Genomic DNA, 20737 nt, shown 5'->3' on the forward strand with positions numbered 1-20737 from the left:
GCCTAAGGGTATGTTCACACGCAGTGACCAAAAACGTCTGAAAATACGGAGCTGTCTGCTCTAGAAGATACGCCTCTGTTTTTATTCCTTTGTCCAATGCTGGGGACCAGCAAACACAGTGTCAGCCTGGGGTTCCTTGGGCCCACCAGAGGACATAATCCTGAGGGCCCACCGTCCATCCATACAGTACATATACACATCCTCTATAATTGCATTGTAATCTTTGTGGCTATAATTGTACACACAGGACATATCAATAGGTTATTTATGAATCATCCCATCTGAAATAGACCCTAGGGGCAAGTGACAGGCTCCAAAGGGGATTGTCTGCTGCTGGATCATTGGGGCCCATTATTGTGTGAGAGCCAGGGCCCACCGGGGAATCCCGTGATACCTTGGTGTGCCAGTCCGACTCCAAGCAGCCATTATCATAGAAGAAGTCCCAGCATTTTGGCTGGTGGCATGTCATCAATGTGGACCTCCAGAGTTTCTAGAGACTGGTGCTGGACTATATTGGGGCCCATAGGGGCATGAGTACCCAGTAAGGCTCTGGAAGTATCCCAGTACGATCTGAAGGACTCCATCCTTAATGAATAATTACAATGGCACTATTTTTGGTATTACTGGGGTTTCCCTTTAATTAAAAATATATGATACGTATACTGCAGATCTTGTGCTTTGGAAAATGACTTCACATGAGATTTTGCAATTTTTCTTTGACCGGTAAATTATTATTTCACATGATCCGACGTTTCTAATTAGATTGTATTTTATTTAATCACAGGAGTCTAATGACTGCGACTCTTCCATCTTTTGATTGCAATTTGCAAAAATAATCTTCCAGGATTAGTTTACGGAAACTTTAAAAAAATACATGAAATGTGGCTGATAAACAGGAATGATTGGGATTAAGTTGTTGTGTGAGTCTGACAGCCCCCTCGACATCTCTGCGCTCCACTGTTCTCTCTGTGGTGGGCTGGTCCTTGCAGTTGCAGAGGCCGCTGACATCACGGAAAAGACCCGTCTCTGTACAGTTGTGCTTAATATAAACCAGAGGAGCTGAGAAAGACTTCGAGAAAAGCAGAGCACAATAACGGAGAGGACTTAATCCATCTGCTTCACTGCATCCCACTCTAACTGCAGAAAACACAGCTGACTTTCCAGGGACTTTTCTGCAGACAAAACTTTTACTGGTAAGTTTTCTTTATTGCAAAAAAAAAAAGTCTGAGGGCTAGTAAAATAATTTTTCATGATAATCATCATGAAATTCCTCCACAGTTTCTGATACTTTCTGACTACATATTTAATTTATTTAACTGCATAATAAGTAATTTTTTTGTATGCAGCATAATAATTTTGGTGATTTAACAATTGGGTTGAATTCATACAGATGTAGCAGAGTTGAATTTGTTGCACTGTGATAACTCTTTGACTCCCACTTGCAATGCTGTGGAAAATTCAAGATACTACATTGTAATATAATGGTGACCTGTGTTAAATGACAAACCCAGCTCTGCTCAATAGTTAAGAAGCTGCAGAACTATAAGTCGCTGAGTATCCAATGTGATTATATTTATATAAAATTGCATTTCTTTATTTAAAACTAAATCTCTACTGCAGCTTGCTTAAAGTTACCGAACAGTTAGATATTTGCTCACCTCTGCTTTGTATAATTATTATAGAATGGAGAATATATAGATGTAGCAAAGCCGAGTTTCTAATTTCACACAACTATCACACAATGTATTTTTTTGTGGTTTAATATAGGACTGCATGTAAACCTACTATATATTATCCTAACTCATATTTATCAAGATTCACAAACAATGCAATTATCGATGGTCCAACAACATAACCAGCTCTGCTACATCTGTAGAGTATTTTGAGGGATGTAAAGGTCTGTTATAGTTTACTGTTCGCATATTTGTGTTTTTTGCATCCACTGGATTGCACGGATGGACTGATGGACTAGCTAGTCAGTAATAGAAGCTGGGCTAGTGTTCTTACTAAACATGGTAGTAGAAAGAGGAGATTTAGAAAGCGTTCCACATCCAAGAGGTACACATCACAGATGCTGCTCCAGGGCATGTTTAGACAATCAAGGCTAACCTGTTTGGCAGCAGTGATTTGTTATATTAACAGACATTGAATTTTTGATTTTTCTCAATGCGCCTCTAGTGGACATCTTGTGTAATTACAAGCTATGAAATCAGGGGTTGCTCGTAATCTCTGGGGCAAATTGACTAAAACTAGTCTAAATCAGAAAATAATTGTCCTCCATGAATAACATGAGCTATACAATTTTGTGTATGTAGTTCTTCCAGTTATGCTATAGAGGCTGTCAGGGCATTTCGGGGGTTGTAGTTTTGCAGTAGCTGGAAGGCGACAGGTAGACCACTGGACTAGGCCATTGAGAGAATTTATATTTAGTAAATTGTCTGTTGCAGAATTGGAATAATCATAAATATAAATAATGGTCTAACATAAGCTTTGCCATAAATTCCTATAGTATATTTACAATACAAACTGTTATTTTCATATATGTTTTTCCATCTAAAGGGAAACACAATGACACTCAATGTGACAATGCGACGCAACAGCACAACGGTGCCGAATCAGCAACGTTGGAGCATCCCAGCCGATGGGAGGAACATTAATGTCCAAAAAAATGCCAATGTCCACCTTAATCGAAACTACACCATAAATCATACAATGAGACCGGAGGAGTACTACAGACGCAGCTGGTCCTCAGACTCATCAGACTCCGTCATCTCCTCTGAATCTGGCAATACTTATTACCGTGTGGTGCTGATCGGGGAGCATGGTGTTGGCAAGTCTACCTTGGCCAGCATATTCGCAGGCGTGCCAGATACTTTGGACAGTGACATGTTGGGAGGTAAGTTTCCCTTATAGATTGACTGTTTTTATTTTTTTTATAAAGTACTAAATCAACATATATGCCCTGAATATACATATGGTACAGAGTGACATCACACGGCAGAATTGGCTAGTGATGTCACTGCACTCTGCACGGGGATGTCCTTTAATGTGACATCCTCAGTTGAGCATTAGCTGATCATCAGGTAGGTTTTGGGGTCCCCTCAGCTGTTGAACTCTCAGACAGTCTCTAAGAAAATTACCACTTAGTCAGACACTAAATACAATTCAAGAGCAAAATAGATCGTAGGTCGTAAACTGGCCATAGACTAAAGATAACTACCGGACTCCACCATAAATAGGCACCCGGATCAGCCAAGTTTGCATGTTTATTTCAATATTGAGGGGAAGATAAGCTGCTGTCAGGCATTTGGCGCCGCTTATCTCGAGGAGAACAACGGATTGGACAGACTGAAATCCAGATTGTTTGCTCCCTTTTTTCACCTGATGGCAGGTGGATTATCAGGCAGTCTCTATAGACTCTCTGAGATTATTAGGGCATGACCACACGTGGCGGATTTCCTCCGCAACTGTCCGCATCAATGCCGCACCTAATTCGGGTTGCGGATTACGGCTGCGGATCTGCACAAAATGTGCCGAAAATTGATGCGGACTAGCTGCTGCGGACTGCGGGAAAAGTGCTTCCCTTCTCCCTATCAGTGCAGGATAGAGAGAAGGGACAGCACTTTCCCTAGTGAAAGTAAACGAATTTCATACTTACCGGCCGTTGTCTTGGTGACGCGTCCCTCTTTCGGCATCCAGCCCGACCTCCCTGGATGACGCGCCAGTCCATGTGACCGCTGCAGCCTGTGCTTGGCCTGTGATTGGCTGCAGCCGTCACTTAGACTGAAACGTCATCCTGGGAGGCCGGACTGGAGACAGAAGCAGGGAGTTCTCGGTAAGTATGAACTTCAATTTTTTTACAGGTTGCTGTATAGTGGGATCGGTAGTCACTGTCCAGGGTGCAGAAACAGTTACTGCCGATCGCTTAACTCTTTCAGCACCCTGGACAGTGACTATTTACAGACGTCTCCTAGCAACGCTCCCGTCATTACGGGAGCCCCATTGACTTCCTCAGTCTGGCTGTAGACCTAGAAATACATAGGTCCAGCCAGAATGAAGAAATGTCATGGCAAAAAAGCAAGACGCATCCGCAGCACACATAACATGTGCATGACAGCTGCGGACTTCATTGCGGAACTTAGAATCTCCATTGAAGTCAATGGAGAAATTCCGCCATGAGTCCGCCACTGCTCCGCAACAGACAGAGCATGCTGCGGACACCAAATTCCGCTCCGCAGCCTATGCTCTGCAGCGGAATGTTACGCATCGTCTAAACGAACACTTCTAAATAGAAGTGGAAGTCAATGCAGAAACGGCTCCGCTGCGGATTAACGCTGCGGAGTGTCCGCAGCGGAATTTAAGTGAAATTCCGCCACGTGTGAACCCAGCCTTATAGTCACTCTCCGCTCCAGCTATTAGTTGTGGGTGATGAATGGGGGAACCCTTTATTAACTCAGAACATTCTAACAGTTTGTTGCGGATTCTCTACAGAAATGTCCTAGATAATGTCCTATATGCTGAGTCAACCGCTGGCAACAATGTATTGCACGGCTTCACCCCTCCTCCCCTGGGCGCAAACCAAATTTATCTCACTAATGTTCTCTAGAAAAGTGTTTACAAAAATCTTTCCACTTTGCCATACACATAACAATTTATGTCTGCAAAGACAATTATTTTCCATCCTGGACATCATCCATTCTCATTAAAGGGGCACTCTGACAAAACTGATACACTGTGTTAAGTCTGGTGCAGGGCCTGAGGGGCGGTGCATGACAACGAACACAATGGAGAGAATCCACTAGTCATGCCCCGCCTCCTCAGGCCCTGCACTAGTTTTGCATGAACTGTTCCTTTAAGATAAACTTTGCAGCAGAGAATTATCTCTGTTCGTCTATGGCCAGCTTTAAAGAAGGAAAGTAATTATAGTAATGAAAAAAAACTAGAAAATTTCTACCAGACATTTTATCTAATTCCATGTAAGGGTATGTGCACACACACTAATTACGTCCGTAATTGACGGACGTATTTCGGCCGCAAGTCCAGGACCGAACACAGTGCAGGGAGCCGGGCTCCTAGCATCATACTTATGTACGACGCTAGAAGTCCCTGCCTCGCTGCAGGACAACTGTCCCGTACTAAAAACATGATTATACTACGGGACAGTTGTCCTGCAGCAAGGCAGGGACTTCTAGCGTCGTACATAAGTATGATGCTAGGAGCCTGGCTCCCTGCACTGTGTTCGGTCCGGTACTTGCAGCCGAAATACGTCCGTCAATTACGGACGTAATTAGTGTGTGTGCACATACCCTAATAAATAATACGTAGCGAGTAGAAATAACCGCAGGAATATCTGTAACGTATAGCTTTGATTTGGCACTGGTGAGGTTAACAGTATGTTGTGCTCTGTGAGCAAGAATTTTCCATTACAGAACTAATCTGGAGTTTATCACCCTCCACAGTAGGAGACTTTGCAAATCTTCATCTTGATGTTTTATTACATGTGGTGGATTAATTTCTAGAAGATGTGGAAAATATGTTTTAAAACTCATGGGAGCTTTTCCAGCCGGGGGAGCTGTGGAAAAAAAAAATGGGTGGCCTCAGAGAAATTTACAAGTCACATTTGGAGTTCTGGTTATTATGGAACGAATATTAAACATGTTAAAGGAACAGTTACCTAAATCAACTTATTTCTCTCCAGCCGTTATAAATTAAACTACATCTCCCAGCATGTCCTGAGTTTACCAGCAGGGGGAGAAGGATAGGTTGCTCACCACGGCCTTATAACGTAACTCCGGTGCAGCATTGTTTTAAATACAGTGACAACTCCATGAGGCTTTAGTCTGCTGACAATTCTTGCAAGGAAGTTACAAAAAGAGATTACATTAGGAAATCACTCATTATGTGTTAGGGTATGTTCACACGCACTAATTACGGACGTAATTCGGGCGTTTTTGCCCCGAATTACGTCCGAAAAATGTGGCTTGAAAGCGTTGACAAACATCTGCCCATTGAAAGCAATGGGCTGACGTTTGTCTGTTCACACGAGGCGTATATTTACGCGCTGCTGTCAAATGACGGCGCGTAAATAGACGCCCGCGTCAAAGAAGTGACCTGTCACTTCTTGGGGCGTAATTGGAGCCGTTATTCATTGACTCCAATGAAAAGCAGCGCCAATTACGTCCGTAATGGACGCGGCGTTCTCCTGAAAACATCCCCGTAATTTCAGCCGTTACGGACGCTGTCGTGTGAACATACCCTAACGGCATGTGCAGGCGCTTGAACGCCGCGTCCATTATGGACGTAATTGGCGCTGCTTTTCATTGGAGTCAATTAATAATGGCTCCAATTATGCCCCAAGAAGTGACAGGTCACTTCTTTGACACGGGCGTCTATTTACGCGCCGTCATTTGACAGCGGCGCGTAAATATACGCCTCGTGTGAACAGACAAACATCAGCCCATTGCTTTCAATGGGCAGATGTTTGTCAACGCTTTCAAGCCGCATTTTTCTGACGTAATTCGGGGCAAAAACGCCCGAATTACGTCCTTAATTAGTGTGTGTGAACATACCCTAATAATGACTAAAGTGACTCTAAACTTGAGCTTCATGCTGTACAGGGGCGTAGCTATATGGGGTGCAGAGGCAGCAGTCACCAGGGGCGTAACTGCAGGGGGTGCAGAGGTTGCATATGCACCCAGCCATGCAAACTGCGGGTGCCCAAAAAAGGTCCCTTTGGCCAATATTAAGAGATCAGCACTATAAATGACGCATGATAGTTGGCGGCGATGTTACAGACTTTGCATTCGATCCCATAGCTTTAAAAATGTTTTCCCATAATCATTATTTATCACCTATCCACAGGGTAGGTGATAAATATCTGATTGGTGAAGGTCCAACCACTGGAACCCCCACTGATTACAAGAACAGGTTCACCTTGCCGCTACTGGGAGTCACATAGGAATGGAGCAGTAGTGCACATGCTTGGCCACCGCTCCATTCATTTCTATGGGGCTGCTGAAAATAGAGCATGTGCACTACTGCTGAATTCCTATGGGGCTTCCAGGAACGGCGAAGTAAGACCATTCTTGTGATCGGTGAAAGGTCCCAGCGGTTAGATCAGTGTGATCGGTGTGATCAGATATTTATCACCGATCCTGTGGATATGTGATAAATAATGATTATGGGAAAACCCTTTTAAGTTACGCCTCTGCCAGTCGCGACTAGGCACTGGTACCTGAGCCTTTCTGCCACATAAGAGGACACCAGTGTTATAAATGACACATAGTAGATGGGGGCCCTGTTATAGAGTTTGCATTGGGGCCCAGGAGCCCAGGTATCTCTGATACCTTATAATACTGGCAACAGTAAGTAGCTTTTACATTGTGATATACTATTATTATAGCAGTGACCGGGGAGCTACTTTTCTGGTCTGGTCAAGTTGTCAATGTATTTAGACCAATAATACCAATATTCTATGAATAAAGACGATACAGATGAGGCGTTAATCATTTGAAATATGATAAGCATGGAGTATCAGCATCAGAAAATGTGAGACTCATGTAATGTATGTTCACATTTATATTTCTCCTTCGGTAATATTTTCACTATTTCTAATATAGAATTTTTTATTTTTTTTGTCTTGTAGAGAACACATACGAAAGAACGTTGATAGTGGACGGAGAAAGTGCGACATTAATACTGATCGACATGTGGGAGAATAAGGTATCACCTTGTAAAACATTTTATTCATATAATGTCAACTATCTTACAAGAAAATATCGTAGAAAATGTGTAGAAGTAGGTTTTATTGCGTTGGTACAGTAAGGGGAGACATTTTGTAGGCTGAACCTATAGTATTACAGTCTATAGACTTGGGGATGGCTAATGACGACGGGAGAATATCATATCTAAAAGCAGCAAACTGATTGGTCCTATATTGGATATATCTTCCTCAGGAGAATGCAACCCTGCTGCTATATTTACCGCAGAGGCACAATACCTTAAAGGGATTCTCCGCATTGGGCAATCCCTACTTCTTAGAAAGGTCCCTTGACAATAAGCTGTATACAAAGTGTCCTCTTGTTGGGAATCCCAGCGATCAGCTGTAATCTGTGGAGAAACCTGGCAGTAAGTGTTGAGTTTCCCTGCAGCGCCACTACAGGGGAAATTAAGCATTACGCAGTGCCCATTCATATCAATGGGTTGTCTTTGTAATGTAGGACATGTCCTCCAGAGTGAGTGACACTCTTTGTAACCAATCTCCCCTCCCTGGCCAAGAGACGAGAATCCTGACCAGAGGACCCCCTCTATTAAGTAAAAATTCCCTTATAAAAATGTTTTTTATTTTTTAGTGTGCTTATAGTCAATATAACATAAAATGAAGATCACCACTAATAATCTCGTTTTCTTTGTTTTCAAAATCAGGATAACTGGATTCAGGATCACTGCATGCAAGTTGGAGATGCCTACTTAATCGTATATTCCATCACAGACAGAGCCAGCTTTGAAAAGGCCTCAGAGCTTCGTATACAGCTGCGCCGGGCCCGGCAGACAGAAGACATTCCTATCATACTTGTGGGCAATAAGAGTGACCTGGTTCGATGCAGAGAAGTCTCCATATCAGGTATGGCAACTGTAAACAATTATTCAGTTCTTAGGAAACGTGGCCTATCTAGTAGATAAGGAAAGCTCCATACAATAATATAACGGGGGTGGGCCACGTAAGGATTTAAGTCTAGTTGTAGGAGGGAGGAGGAGAAACCAGGATGGATGGCAAACAATTGGGGTAGGAGGTCATAGTGCGGCAGGTCGACAAGTGACTTTTCCCCCTTTTAATGTTGAAAAAGACCACCGTTTTCAAAAATCGGAAGATATATATACAAAAGTGGCATATTTTCATCTTTTGATGGGACAGCCCCTATATTTGACCCAATATCCGAATAAAATGCAATTCCTTTGCTCGTAAAATGTTCCTCATGGAAAAGTTTCAAATATTTGTACTAATAGATTAAATATATTGCTCTAGAAAATGTCCTTCTGGTACTTAAGAGCATATTAGCCTCCATTCTTCATATTGTTTCATGGCTTATCACCATTAAACGCAGAAGACCATATTCATGGTCATGGATCCTTCATGTAATGTACCTTAAGTCTCTTTAAAATTCAAAAATATTAGGCAGAATTTCCAAACAATGTCTATTCGACAAGACTGAACTTCCATAGCACAAAACAGGAAGTTCTGTCATGGGGACAACAGAGCAGATGAACAATAGGTATAGGGCTTGTAACTCCAAGCACTGACAAAGAAGCAAGCAATTAAGCTATTAAAAAATTCTCCCCATCTTTCAAGTAAAGGCCTTTTTTTATTAAATGTATGAGCCTACTAGATGACATGGGGTTAAAACTAATATTTAAATACTCTATTAAGGCATTCTGATTTAACAGAGGATTCTCTTATTTGAGAACCATACAGATTGTCTGGAATGAAGAAAATCTCTATTTCTGGAGGGCCTGTCTTGTCCATACATTACTTAGAAAGCCAATAGATTTTTTTAATGGGATGTGTGTAATGCATCTTTTCACCTGTGGCGGTGCTGCAGAGAAATTGAACCCTTGCAGGAAGATTAGACTACAGTTGATCAGTTGGGATTACAGAAGTGGGAAATTCTGTAATAAGTTTATCAGGACCCTCTTAAGAAAAAAGGGGGATTGTCCAAAGCGGACAAGCCCTTTAAGATAATTTAATACGTGTACATGCAGTTCTATGCAAAATGACACAATACATTGTGACTTTACTGTTGTTGTGCCAAATAGCTTACCCAATACTTAGTATTATGTGATATATTTACAGTTTGAGTACATCTGCACCCCACCTGAATATTTTTGACAACATTATAATATAATTTTGCATTTACAGTGACCTATCTCTTTTTTTCTTTTCTTCCAGAGGGACGAGCCTGCGCTGTGGTCTTCGACTGCAAATTCATTGAGACATCGGCAGCGGTCCAGCACAATGTGAAGGAATTATTTGAAGGGATTGTGAGACAGGTGCGTTTAAGGAGGGACAGTAAGGAGAAGAATCAAAAAAGATTGGCTTTTCAGAAAAGAAGGGAAAGCATCCCCAAGAAAGCCAGAAGATTCTGGGGGAAGATTGTTGCCAAGAAAAACAAAAACATGGCTTTCAAGCTAAAGTCCAAATCTTGCCATGACCTTTCCGTTCTATAAACCCAGCAGACTCTCTAATACCCACAGACTATGTTCTCTTGATGGACGTCACTTGGCTATTTTGGGAACCATACGCAATCTATATTAGATTGAATATTGCCACAATTTAATTGTGTTTTCCGCAGCCATGGTGATAATTTTGAACTGACATGATTTTTTTTAATTCTTAATATTTATATGCAATAAGGCCCCATGTGCCTGGTTTATACTTGTCTACACTACATGTTCAGTCTTTGCTTTATATTCCCTTTTTTTTTTGCTGTGTATGGATGGTGTAAGGCAGTGGTCAGCAACCTGTGGCTCTCCAGCTGCAGGCTCTCAGGGCATGCTGGGAGTTGTAGTTTCAGAACAGCTGGAGAGACACGGGTTAGAGACACTTGTTTAAGGTAACTTACAACAATTCTTTACAATATATAGGAAGGCATAGTATAACAGAGGTGTACGTAATAATTAGATTTATTATTATGATGCACAGGTAGGAGATCGTTGCTTATGCTTTCAATTTTAGACTTAATTTACATAGATATTTCATGATAAATGATGCATTATGGTTGTAAAATTGGTCCAGACGTGCGATATACAGTACCGGCATGTGGATGTTGATAGTTACTGTTTGTCAGGCAATACATATAGATCGACTTCTATTTGTTTCCCAATATATGACTTTTTATACATTTTGTAAGTTGACAAAAGTAATATAGGAGATTTCAATAGGAAATCATAAGCTAGGTGCCCAAAAATAATGCGATTTTTGTTTCCTAAAAACTTGCCCCATTGCCCATGATACCCTGATCAACAGGCTGAGCATCCAGATCTTTTCCAATTTTCCAATATTGAATATGACTCAAGACAAGACCCTCGTGTTGTAGGGTGGTATTACTCTATACAGGCCCAATGTAAGTCCCTTTGACTGCAATATTCAAAGAGGTAATCCAGTAAAGTCCTTGAGTCGTCCTCTTGCGATTATTTGTTCAAAATTTCTTGCCTTTAAGTCAAAGCTTTCCATGACTTAAAGGGGTTGAATGAGATTAGAAAGAAGGGGGTGGTTTTCTGCAGATATCGCTCCACTATTGTTTATGAGTGATGTCGGGTATTACAGCTGTCCCATTGTCTACCCCAATATACTACGTGTATTGTCATTTAGATGTCTGCGAATATGTGATGACAACGGTTAAAAGAGCTGTAATGAATGACTATTCAGTTGTCTCTTTTGGAGAATAGATTGTTAGGAAATCAGGAAATTAGAAACAGCTAAATAAAAATTTTGACAACTTTTTAAAAGAGGATGTCTGAGGATTTATTGGTATTCAGTAGAAATTCTGGGTAGATGAGGGGGTAGTATCGTGATTCTTTTGACACAACAAATAAAATAACTCTGAGGGCCCACCCTCAATCTATACAGAACATGTGCACTTATTTGCCTACAAGAAAATAACGCCAGTGGCAAAAGATTGGCTCTAAAGTCAGCTTTAAAATGAGTTGTCTTCTGCTGGACCTTTAAGGCCCATTATTGTGCCAAACGCTGAGCCCATGCTAGTTCTTCTGGTACTTTTCTGGGCCGGTTCAACCTCAGTAGATGGTAACATCATGAATGTGTAATATATATCAGTGAGTGCAAACAGCACTGATAAATCCTGGAAAAAAAAAAACATTCTCTTTCACCTACGCCAATTTTACCTCTGTTAAATGTTAAGGAAACATCCGGATTGTGCAGATCGGAGGACTATGTTAGCGCTATGTAAAGTAAGAGCAGAGGACTATGTTAGCGCTATGTAAAGTAAGAGCGGCGGACTATGTTAGCGCTATGTAAAGTAAGAGCGGAGGACTATGTTAGCGCTATGTAAAGTAAGAGCGGCGGACTATGTTAGCACTATGTAAAGTAAGAGCGGTGGACTATGTTAGCACTATGTAAAGTAAGAGCGGCGGACTATGTTAGCGCTATGTAAAGTAAGAGCGGTGGACTATGTTAGCGCTATGTAAAGTAAGAGCGGCGGACTATGTTAGCGCTATGTAAAGTAAGAGCGGCGGACTATGTTAGCGCTATGTAAAGTAAGAGCGGTGGACTATGTTAGCGCTATGTAAAGTAAGAGCGGCGGACTATGTTAGCGCTATGTAAAGTAAGAGCGGCGGACTATGTTAGCACTATGTAAAGTACTAGAATAGACATTTAAGCAATATGGGCAGATACTTTTCTGAAACTGTTTAAAACAGATATAGACGGTTAGGAAAATATACTGTATATTTTTTCTTTTTACTCTTGGGCTTCAATGATAAGAAATAAAATCTTAACATTTTCATGGATAATAAGCATTATATATTTTTTCTAAAGTGCCTTACATTATAGTCATGACACGTATGCATACCAAAGAAAAAATTATAGTTTTTTTTTCATTTTTGGACAGATCACATTAGAATATATTTAGATTATACAATAGCTCCACGGGTTACTGCGTGGATAAAGGTTCTGTAACCTAGCAACCAGTTATATTCTTACTTGAATTTTTAAATGTTCTACAAAAATATGATTTCAATTGGAATGGTTGCTATGTGATTATTCAATACTCTTCATAGGTGTCCCCTGTTGTGCCTCTTTCATCATTATTTTATTTGTAGCAATGCCGTCAAGTAGCTGCCTCACCAGCAAACGAATGAAATAAAACCTATTCAATTCCATAAATATATTCCCTTGTTTGGCTATTCATTGACATCCGCCTTTGGGGGTAAGAAAGGTAGCTTATTGTTAGCTTCCATAGTGGCCTCCTTAATAACTTTCCAACGTTCTTCAATTTGGGTCGTACAGCAAATATGTATTTATTTTGTTGTCTTTTCTTATTAATATTTTGTTAATATCTTTTTTTTTTTTAGAAAATAATTTTTTTACATTGTACTTTATGATATAAAAAATATAAATAAAAGATACATTTCATCATGTTTAAGAGTCTTTTGGTCTTACATTATGATAAAAGCAGAGCAGACTGCAGGCAGCTGTTTATGACATCCTGTATCCGGTCATTGGACTTCAGATTATAGGAGGCCATAAAATAGGACTTGTCTGCTAAGGGGTTTAGTACCAAGAAAGGACTGACTTTCCATATGAGCAGCGCAGGATCGTGCATTTGTGAGGTTAGCAAGAAGAAGAGGTTAGATGAAAAGGAGTGCGTCTGCAGCATAATACTACAGAGGCTTTTTGTAGTCTGTAGTCTGTAACCATGGAGACACATGAGTCTGCATAGGAGCTGTAAACACAAAACAGCAGGAGATTTTTTAATCAAGACTGCTTGCAAAGTTGATTTATTTTTTATTTTAGATGCATTGGAGCAAAAAAAACAACGAAAAAAAACGGGGACTATACCATTCTAGCTTATACGTGTTTCACAATAGCTAGTTAAAGGGCTTTTCTGGTTTTATGAAAATTAAAGGGTTTATTCACTTTTTATTTTTTCTATGTTATTTATAGAATAGGAAATCATACAGATTTCTAATATACATAAATTTAAAATTCTGCTGACATACCTTTCTTATACCAGTGTAGTTGCCTTTGTCTAAAATAAATAAATAAATGGTATAGCCCACGGATTAGTCCATAGAAATGCAACCATTGGGTAATGGACTAAAGATGGCGGCAGTCATGTGACCCCATGGCATTCAGGTAACACCGTCCAGGTATATAACAGGTTATTGAGGAGCAGAAGTTATAAAGTATTTCTACCTACAGCAACATCTCATCATCGTGTCTGTCATGTCTCGGAGGAGCAGCTCTTACATTCCCCTCCCTGTCTCCTCTGTGTATTGTGTGTGTTTTTGTTTGTATGTAACTTTATTAACAACATGACAACATCTCATAGAGACAGGCAGCCATGTTATACATCATCTAGAGACAGTAAATACAGTCACAGTGAATAAGATATTTATCATTAATCCATTATTAGTCCTATTCACGTATCTCATGGATGTGTCCTCTATATTGCTCCAACACATAGTCTGTGGATACATTACACAGGACTAATCTGTGGGCTATACCATTCTACTGTGACAGGGGCCTCATGCACTGTAAGAAATGTATGTGAGCAAAATTTTTAGCATATGTATATTAGAAAACTGTATGATTTCCTATTCTACAAATAAGTAAAAAAATAAAGGCCTCATGCACACGAACGTATAAACGCCCATAGACTTCCATTGGCCACGGGTACCTTCTCGCATGCTTATGGGAAGGTGCCCATGCTGTTAAAAAATATGGAACATGTCTTATTTCAGGCCGTAATTACGGCACGGGCAGGCCCATAGAAGTCTATGGGGCTCCCGTAATTACGGATGGCTACGTGTGTGCACCCGTAATTACGGTAGCGTTGCTAGGCGACGTCAGGGGATAGTCACTGTCCAGGGTGCTGAAAGAGTTAACTGATCGGCAGTAACTTTTTCAGCACCCGGGACAGTGACTACCGCTGGAGTTAATAGTATTAAAAGTTAACTTAGAGACTTCCGGTTCCGGCGCGCACATGGTTAGACGCGAGTAAAGAGAGCTCCGTTAACCCGACTCAAAAAATCGGGGTCCCGAGGCTTTGACACCCGACTTGAGGCCACTGGCCGACAACCAGAAGTACAGGCTTCTCTCCGGCGTATGGAGAGATACCTGGTGAAAACCGGGACCCCAGGATTAAACTCACAGGCCCCACAGACTGACGACATGCTGCCGCTGGGGAAAATGGCGCCTGAGCCGGCCAGGAACACAAGGAGCACGAGCTCGCGCTCGGCATCACAACCTCCTCTGGTGCAGCTAGCATTGGAAGAAGGTGAGCCTGATACTATGCTGCACAATATGGACATTTCATGTGGAGTTTTGGCCATAGAAGTAGCTAAACTTATAGCCCCAGATATTACAGCTTCTTTGGAGGCGACGGTGTCGAAATTATTACATCAAATACAGTCGGATGGCTCAGCTCAGGCGGAACGAATCACTGATTTGGAGCAACGTCTCAGTTTATTGGAAGATGAGTTAGCGGGAACACAGGAGGAGGTGAAGAAGGTGATTGCTTCCAATCTCCAACTGGTAGATAAAGTGGATGACCTGGAGAATCGCTCGAGAAGGAGCAATTTACGCATCATTGGGCTCCCAGAATCTATACCAGCAGGCCAGCTGCTAAAGTTGTGTGCTGTGGAATTGCCTCAAGCGCTGGGCTTGCCTGCCCCGCTGAGAGCAGAGAGAGCTCATAGAGTGGGTCCAATGCGAAGTGTTACCCAAGATGGCGCTCCAGCAAGACCGCGACCAGTTATTGTGAAGTACCTGGACTATGTGGATAAAACAAATGTGCTACAGGCCTATCGAAGGTCCTCGGCACAAGTGAGAGTGCGAGGTAACAGAATCTTAATGTTCGGAGATTACTCGGCAGAGGTTACACGCAAGCGGCGTGCTTTCAGCACGGTGTGCTCTCTACTGGTCCAGAAGCGCATTCGGTTCTCGTTGATGTTTCCCGCCATTCTTAAGATCTTCAAGCCCGGTGGTGGTGTGGAATCGTTTTCTTCTCCAGGGGAGGCGACTAAATTTGTGGAAAGCTTGTCCCAAGACAACAATGGGGATCGTCAGACATACAGAGATGGATTGCCTCGCAGGGGACGTTCCAGAAACAGGAGTACCAGAAGGGGTCTTACCTCTTCTTCTCCGGACTGACGGGAGATGTCCAGATGGTGATGGAAGAAGACTCATGTTATATTAAGATTCATAATGTCTGAGGCACAATTGTTATTCCTATAGTTGCATCGGAGGTTGATGCTTACTGATGTTATTGGTAGGGGATTGTGCAGCTGAAGTGGGGCTGGAGGGAATTTCTGCATGGAGTCGGGTGGGAGTGTACGATTTTGTTGATACTTTCCTGATATACAGGGGGTTCATGGTATACCAAGGGGTTTCTAGTGGTGGAATGTGCAGAGATTCCATGCTAAAATGTGCGAAAAAAGAGAAGTCTGAAACTAGTAATGATCTGTTGTTGGGGTTTCAATCTTGTTTGATGTTTAGGGAGGGGGGAGGAGGGGGGGGGGAAACTGTCTCGGTGGATGAGGTTTGCTTTGCCATTACTGTGAGATGCCTAAAGTAATAACATGGAATGTGAAGGGACTGCAGTCCCCACATAAGCGCATGATGGTCCTTCGCCACCTGAAAAAGTTGAAAGCGGATATAGCAATTTTGCAGGAAACTCATCTGCTGGAATGTGATTTCCAGAGAATGCGCAAGCTATGGGTGGGTACAGTAGTGGGTTCTCCAGCAGTCAATGGCAAGGCGGGCGTCTTACTCCTCATACATAAAAGAATTGATTGTTCTGTGGTTACTTCTGAGCAGGATGGAGGGGGCAGATATTTACATGTGATCTTAGATGGCGCAATGGGGAGAATGAGCTTGTACTGTATATATGCACCGAATGACAACAATCGGGTCTTTTTTCAATTCCTGGAAGGTAAACTTTTAGCGGATAAGGAACCTCAGATTCTCTTGGGAGGGGACCTTAATTCGGTTTTATGCACAATGGAGGACAGGCGAAGGGGGGATGGTAGGGTACTGGTTGAAAGAACGCACGATAAAGTCTTGGCCCCATTACTGGCCTCCACAGGCATGGTAGATGTATGGAGAACACAATTTCCATTAGGTAGAGAGTTCACTCACTTTTCCCATGCGCATACCGCATGGTCGCGTATTGACTACTTGGTGGCTTCTCCGGTGCTCCTCCCTAGGATTCTTAGTGCTCACATAGAGGACTTGGTGATTTCAGATCATTCACCGGTATCTCTGATCTTGGCAGATACATTTAAACGGGGATCGGATATCTTGTGGAAATTTCCTTCTTTCTTGGTAACTGATGAATCCTTTCAGGCATGTTTGAAGGGCTGGTTATTGGAATATAGTCAGGAAAATCAAGCCCATAGGGAAGACAGCCACTTGTTTTGGGACACAGCCAAGGCAGTACTGAGGGGGAGGATCATTTATTTTGTGTCGTCGCTTAAAAGAAAAACCAACAAGCTTTATAACGAGTCTAGTAGAAATCTTCGTATGAAATATACAGCGTACTCGGCAAATCCCACATTAGCGCTTCGGGATGAATGGCTTACAGCTAAGGCAGAGTTTGAAATGTGGCTAGATAGAAAGGAAAGGTTCCAGAGAGAGCAAACAACTGCACACTTCTTCAGGTATGGTAATAAAACAGGATCCCTGTTGGCCAAAATGGCGAAAGGGCAATTTCGCCCGACTCACATAGGGGGGTTGAGAGATGGGAACGGGGAAATACAGAAAGATCCAAAGATCGTCAATGATATACTGGGAGATTACTACACTGCGCTATATGCACAGGATGCTTCGGGGAGGACTGAGGGGAGGGCGTTTCTGGACTCTTTAACGATACCATCTCTCTCAGACTCTGATAGAGAATCGTTAAATGCTTTGATCACGGAGCAAGAGATAGTATCAACCATTAAATCATTGACGAATAATAAAGCGCCAGGACCGGACGGGTTTTCTAGTGACTTTTATAAGATTATGAGGGAGGAGGTCGCACCCATTTTATTGCCGGTGTATAATCATATGCTTTTAAATAAGGAATTCCTGAAATCGGGCAATGTAGCTTCTATCAAGGTATTGTACAAGGAAGGGAAAGATCCGACTAACCCGGGCTCCTATCGCCCAATCTCTTTGATAAATCAGGATGTTAAAATATTGTCGAAGATATTGGCCGACAGGTTGGCCCTGTTTCTCCCGGATCTGATTGGGTCACACCAGGTGGGTTTTGTTAAAGGGAGATCGGCGGTCAAAAATATACGCACGGTTCTGGCGGTACAAGACGCAATAAAGACTACTAGCATGGAGGGGTACGAGTCGCCAGCACTTTTAACATTGGACGCCGAAAAGGCCTTTGATAATGTTCACTGGGATTGGCTGGGGTTAGTTCTAGATAGATTTGGGATACAGGGATTGTTTAGGAATTACCTGGAAGCGTTATATTCAGAACCTCTAGCTAGGGTGTTCACCACAGGTTTTCTTTCAGCACCGATCCATTTACAGAAGGGAACACGACAGGGATGCCCCCTGTCTCCATTGCTGTTTGACTTAGCTTTGGAACCGCTGGCGAGACACCTTCTGTCCTCCAATGATTTTGAAGGGATAATGGTTGGAAGTCAGGAGATTAAACTGACATGTTTTGCTGATGATCTTTTGCTATTTCTGAGATCGCCTGGGGATCATTTGGGGGGGGGGGGTGCTGGAGAAGCTATGGTACTTTGGATCATTCTCAGGATATAAAGTCAATGCGCAAACGAGTCAATTACTCTACTTGAAGGAATAAGGGGCAAGACCACCCTTGCAGGGTATGGTGGAAATAGCCAGATCTTGTATCACATACCTGGGGATTAAAATAGGCAAATTTCCCTCTTCCCTCTATAAACTAAATTATTCACCCTTGTTTGAAAAAATTCATAAGGAACTAAATCGATGGGCGTCACTGCCATTGTCATTGTTTGGGAGAGCTGCTCTATTAAAAATGATAAGCTTTGCTCGTCTGTTATATCCAATGCAAACAATACCCATATTGATCAAGCACCTAGATAGCCAAAAATTACAGACAGCATTTCTACAATTCTTGTGGCAGAAGAAAAGGCCTAGGATTGCATATAAAAAATTGGCACTGCCCAAAGTTGATGGTGGCATACAGTTACCACTTATTCGATATTACAATTTAGCGGCCATCTGTAGGCACATAGGTGATTGGCTGCATAACACTAATTTGTACTCCAATGTTCAACTGGAACAGGCTTTGGCTGGATCGGATTCATTGACGGCACTGTTACACTTGCCCTATGCTCAGCTGCCTAATAATGTTAAGTCAAGCTTGTTGCTAAGGGATACAATAGGCGCCTGGAAGGCGGTACGGAAGCTTTTTGGCCTTCCGTATGGTCTTTCTAAATTCTGACTGTTATGGGACAACCCCATGTTCCCACAGGGGAGTAAGAATAAATTATTTTCGCAGTGGAGATCTGAGGGGATCAATGTTCTGGGCCAACTCATGAATGTTGAAGAGGGAAGATGGTGTACGTGGCAGGAGTTCTCTAGCAAGTATAATTTGAGGGATAATCAGTATCTGCAATATGCTCAAGTAACAGAGTTATGTAAAACCAAAGTTCGCAATATTGAGGTAGTGGAGAGGCGGGGGGCATTTGATGGGTTGGTGCCGCAGGGAGTTATGGGTAGAAGCCTTGCAAGTTTACATGGTAAGCTTCGGAATGTCCCCCTTGACTCTTTTAGTACCTCCTGCTTTCGGACCTGGGAAGCGGAGCTGGAAGATCCAGAACTCTCTAGCAAAATTCGGGAAGGGTGGGAGAGGTTGAGGAAGGCCATGGTAAATGAGCAGTGGCGTGAGATGCACTTCCGGCTTATGCACAGAGCGACATATGCTTTTAACTTATCCTATATCCAGCACACTATCTGCATAGTTGTCCTAAATGTGACCTGCATAAAGCTAACTTACTTCATGGGATGTGGTTGTGCCCACAAATTCGGGCGTTTTGGAACCTTGCCCTACAATTTATTAAAGACACCTGGGGGGAAGAGGTGCACGCAAACCCGCAGGCAGTGCTGTTTTATTATGTCCCCATGGATCCAGATGGGGGGGGACCACCTTTAGTAGCCCGGAAAGGAATTCATATGGCATTATTGGCTATCAAGAAGTGCATCTTGCGTCACTGGCTACAGGCATCGGTCCCGGAAATTGCGGAGGTTGTGACTACTCTTAAAACTTTATTGGGATATGATAAAACGGACCTAGAAAGACACAAAGAAAGGTCTACAGAACAATTTTTTAAGGCCTGGCGTCTATTTATTGAAAAACATTATTCCGCAGCAGAGATAGGGGTGTTCATGCGCACATTTCAACACACATCATGGTATAGTTCACAGAGTATCCAGGGCACGCTAGGCATGCTACTGGCTAGTTAGGAACCTGCTCACCGAGATGGAGGAGAGTTGGGGGGAGGGAAGGGGATGTTCGGTTTTGTTTTGCCTTATTCATTGCCTTGTAACTTGTGATGACAAGTAAAATGAAAAAATTATTTTGGAGTTAGAACACATTGTTATATAATGTACTTATTATTGTATGTGTGACACGTACTTTATACTTGTAACTGTTCTGACTTTGAATAAAAATATATTTGAAAAAAAAAAAAAGTTAACTTACCTGCTTCTTCCTCCAGTCCGGCCTCCTGGGATGACGTTTCATCCCATGTGACCGCTGCAGCCAATCACAGGCCAATCACAGGCTGCAGTGGTCACATGGACTGCTGCATCATCCTGGGATGTCGGACTGGATGTCAAAAGAGGGACGCGTCTACAAGACAACGGTACGTATGAACTTCTTTTACTTTTAATCGCTGCGGAAACTCTGCCTGAAAGGGCTGCCCCTTCTCTCTTTCCAGCACTGATAGAGAGAAGGGGCTGCCGATTAGTGCAGAGAAAACGGGACCGTAAATACGGGTGGATTAC

At 42.4% G+C, this 20737-nt stretch overlaps 2 protein-coding genes across 5 annotated transcripts in view; both read left to right on the top strand.

Moving 5' to 3' along the window:
• Positions 1–1087: 1087 nt before the first annotated feature.
• GEM (GTP binding protein overexpressed in skeletal muscle) lies at positions 1088–13155 on the top strand. The gene is made up of 5 exons (XM_075828004.1): positions 1088–1193; positions 2560–2896; positions 7646–7722; positions 8425–8623; positions 9947–13155. The coding sequence occupies exons 2-5, from the start codon at positions 2569–2571 to the stop codon at positions 10222–10224; spliced, it is 882 nt and encodes a 293-aa protein (XP_075684119.1). The 5' UTR covers positions 1088–1193; positions 2560–2568; the 3' UTR covers positions 10225–13155.
• A 672-nt stretch (positions 13156–13827) lies between these two features.
• Positions 13828–20737, top strand: part of CDH17 (cadherin 17) — a 70124-nt gene continuing 63214 nt past the window's right edge. For 2 of the 4 annotated variants that reach the window (XM_075828006.1, XM_075828005.1), the window contains exon 1: positions 14071–14283. The gene's annotated coding sequence lies outside the window, so the exon portion shown is untranslated. Of the gene's footprint in view, positions 13888–14070; positions 14284–20737 lie in introns of those variants that run through there. The other 2 variants (XM_075828008.1, XM_075828009.1) reach the window with 2 other exon arrangements.

This window comes from Rhinoderma darwinii, chromosome 5 (genome assembly GCF_050947455.1).
Source record: "Rhinoderma darwinii isolate aRhiDar2 chromosome 5, aRhiDar2.hap1, whole genome shotgun sequence".
In the NCBI taxonomy this organism is placed as follows: Eukaryota; Metazoa; Chordata; class Amphibia; order Anura; family Rhinodermatidae; genus Rhinoderma; species Rhinoderma darwinii.

What these genes read in the sequence shown, in the direction of transcription:
- GEM (XM_075828004.1), top strand. Translation starts at nt 2,569, where the DNA reads ATGACACTCAATGTGACAATGCGACGCAACAGCACAACGGTGCCGAAT. An exon ending in GGACAGTGACATGTTGGGAG is followed by an intron (nt 2,897 to 7,645) that starts GTAAGTTTCCCT and finishes TTTGTCTTGTAG; the next exon opens with AGAACACATACGAAAGAACG. An exon ending in CAGAGAAGTCTCCATATCAG is followed by an intron (nt 8,624 to 9,946) that starts GTATGGCAACTG and finishes CTTTTCTTCCAG; the next exon opens with AGGGACGAGCCTGCGCTGTG.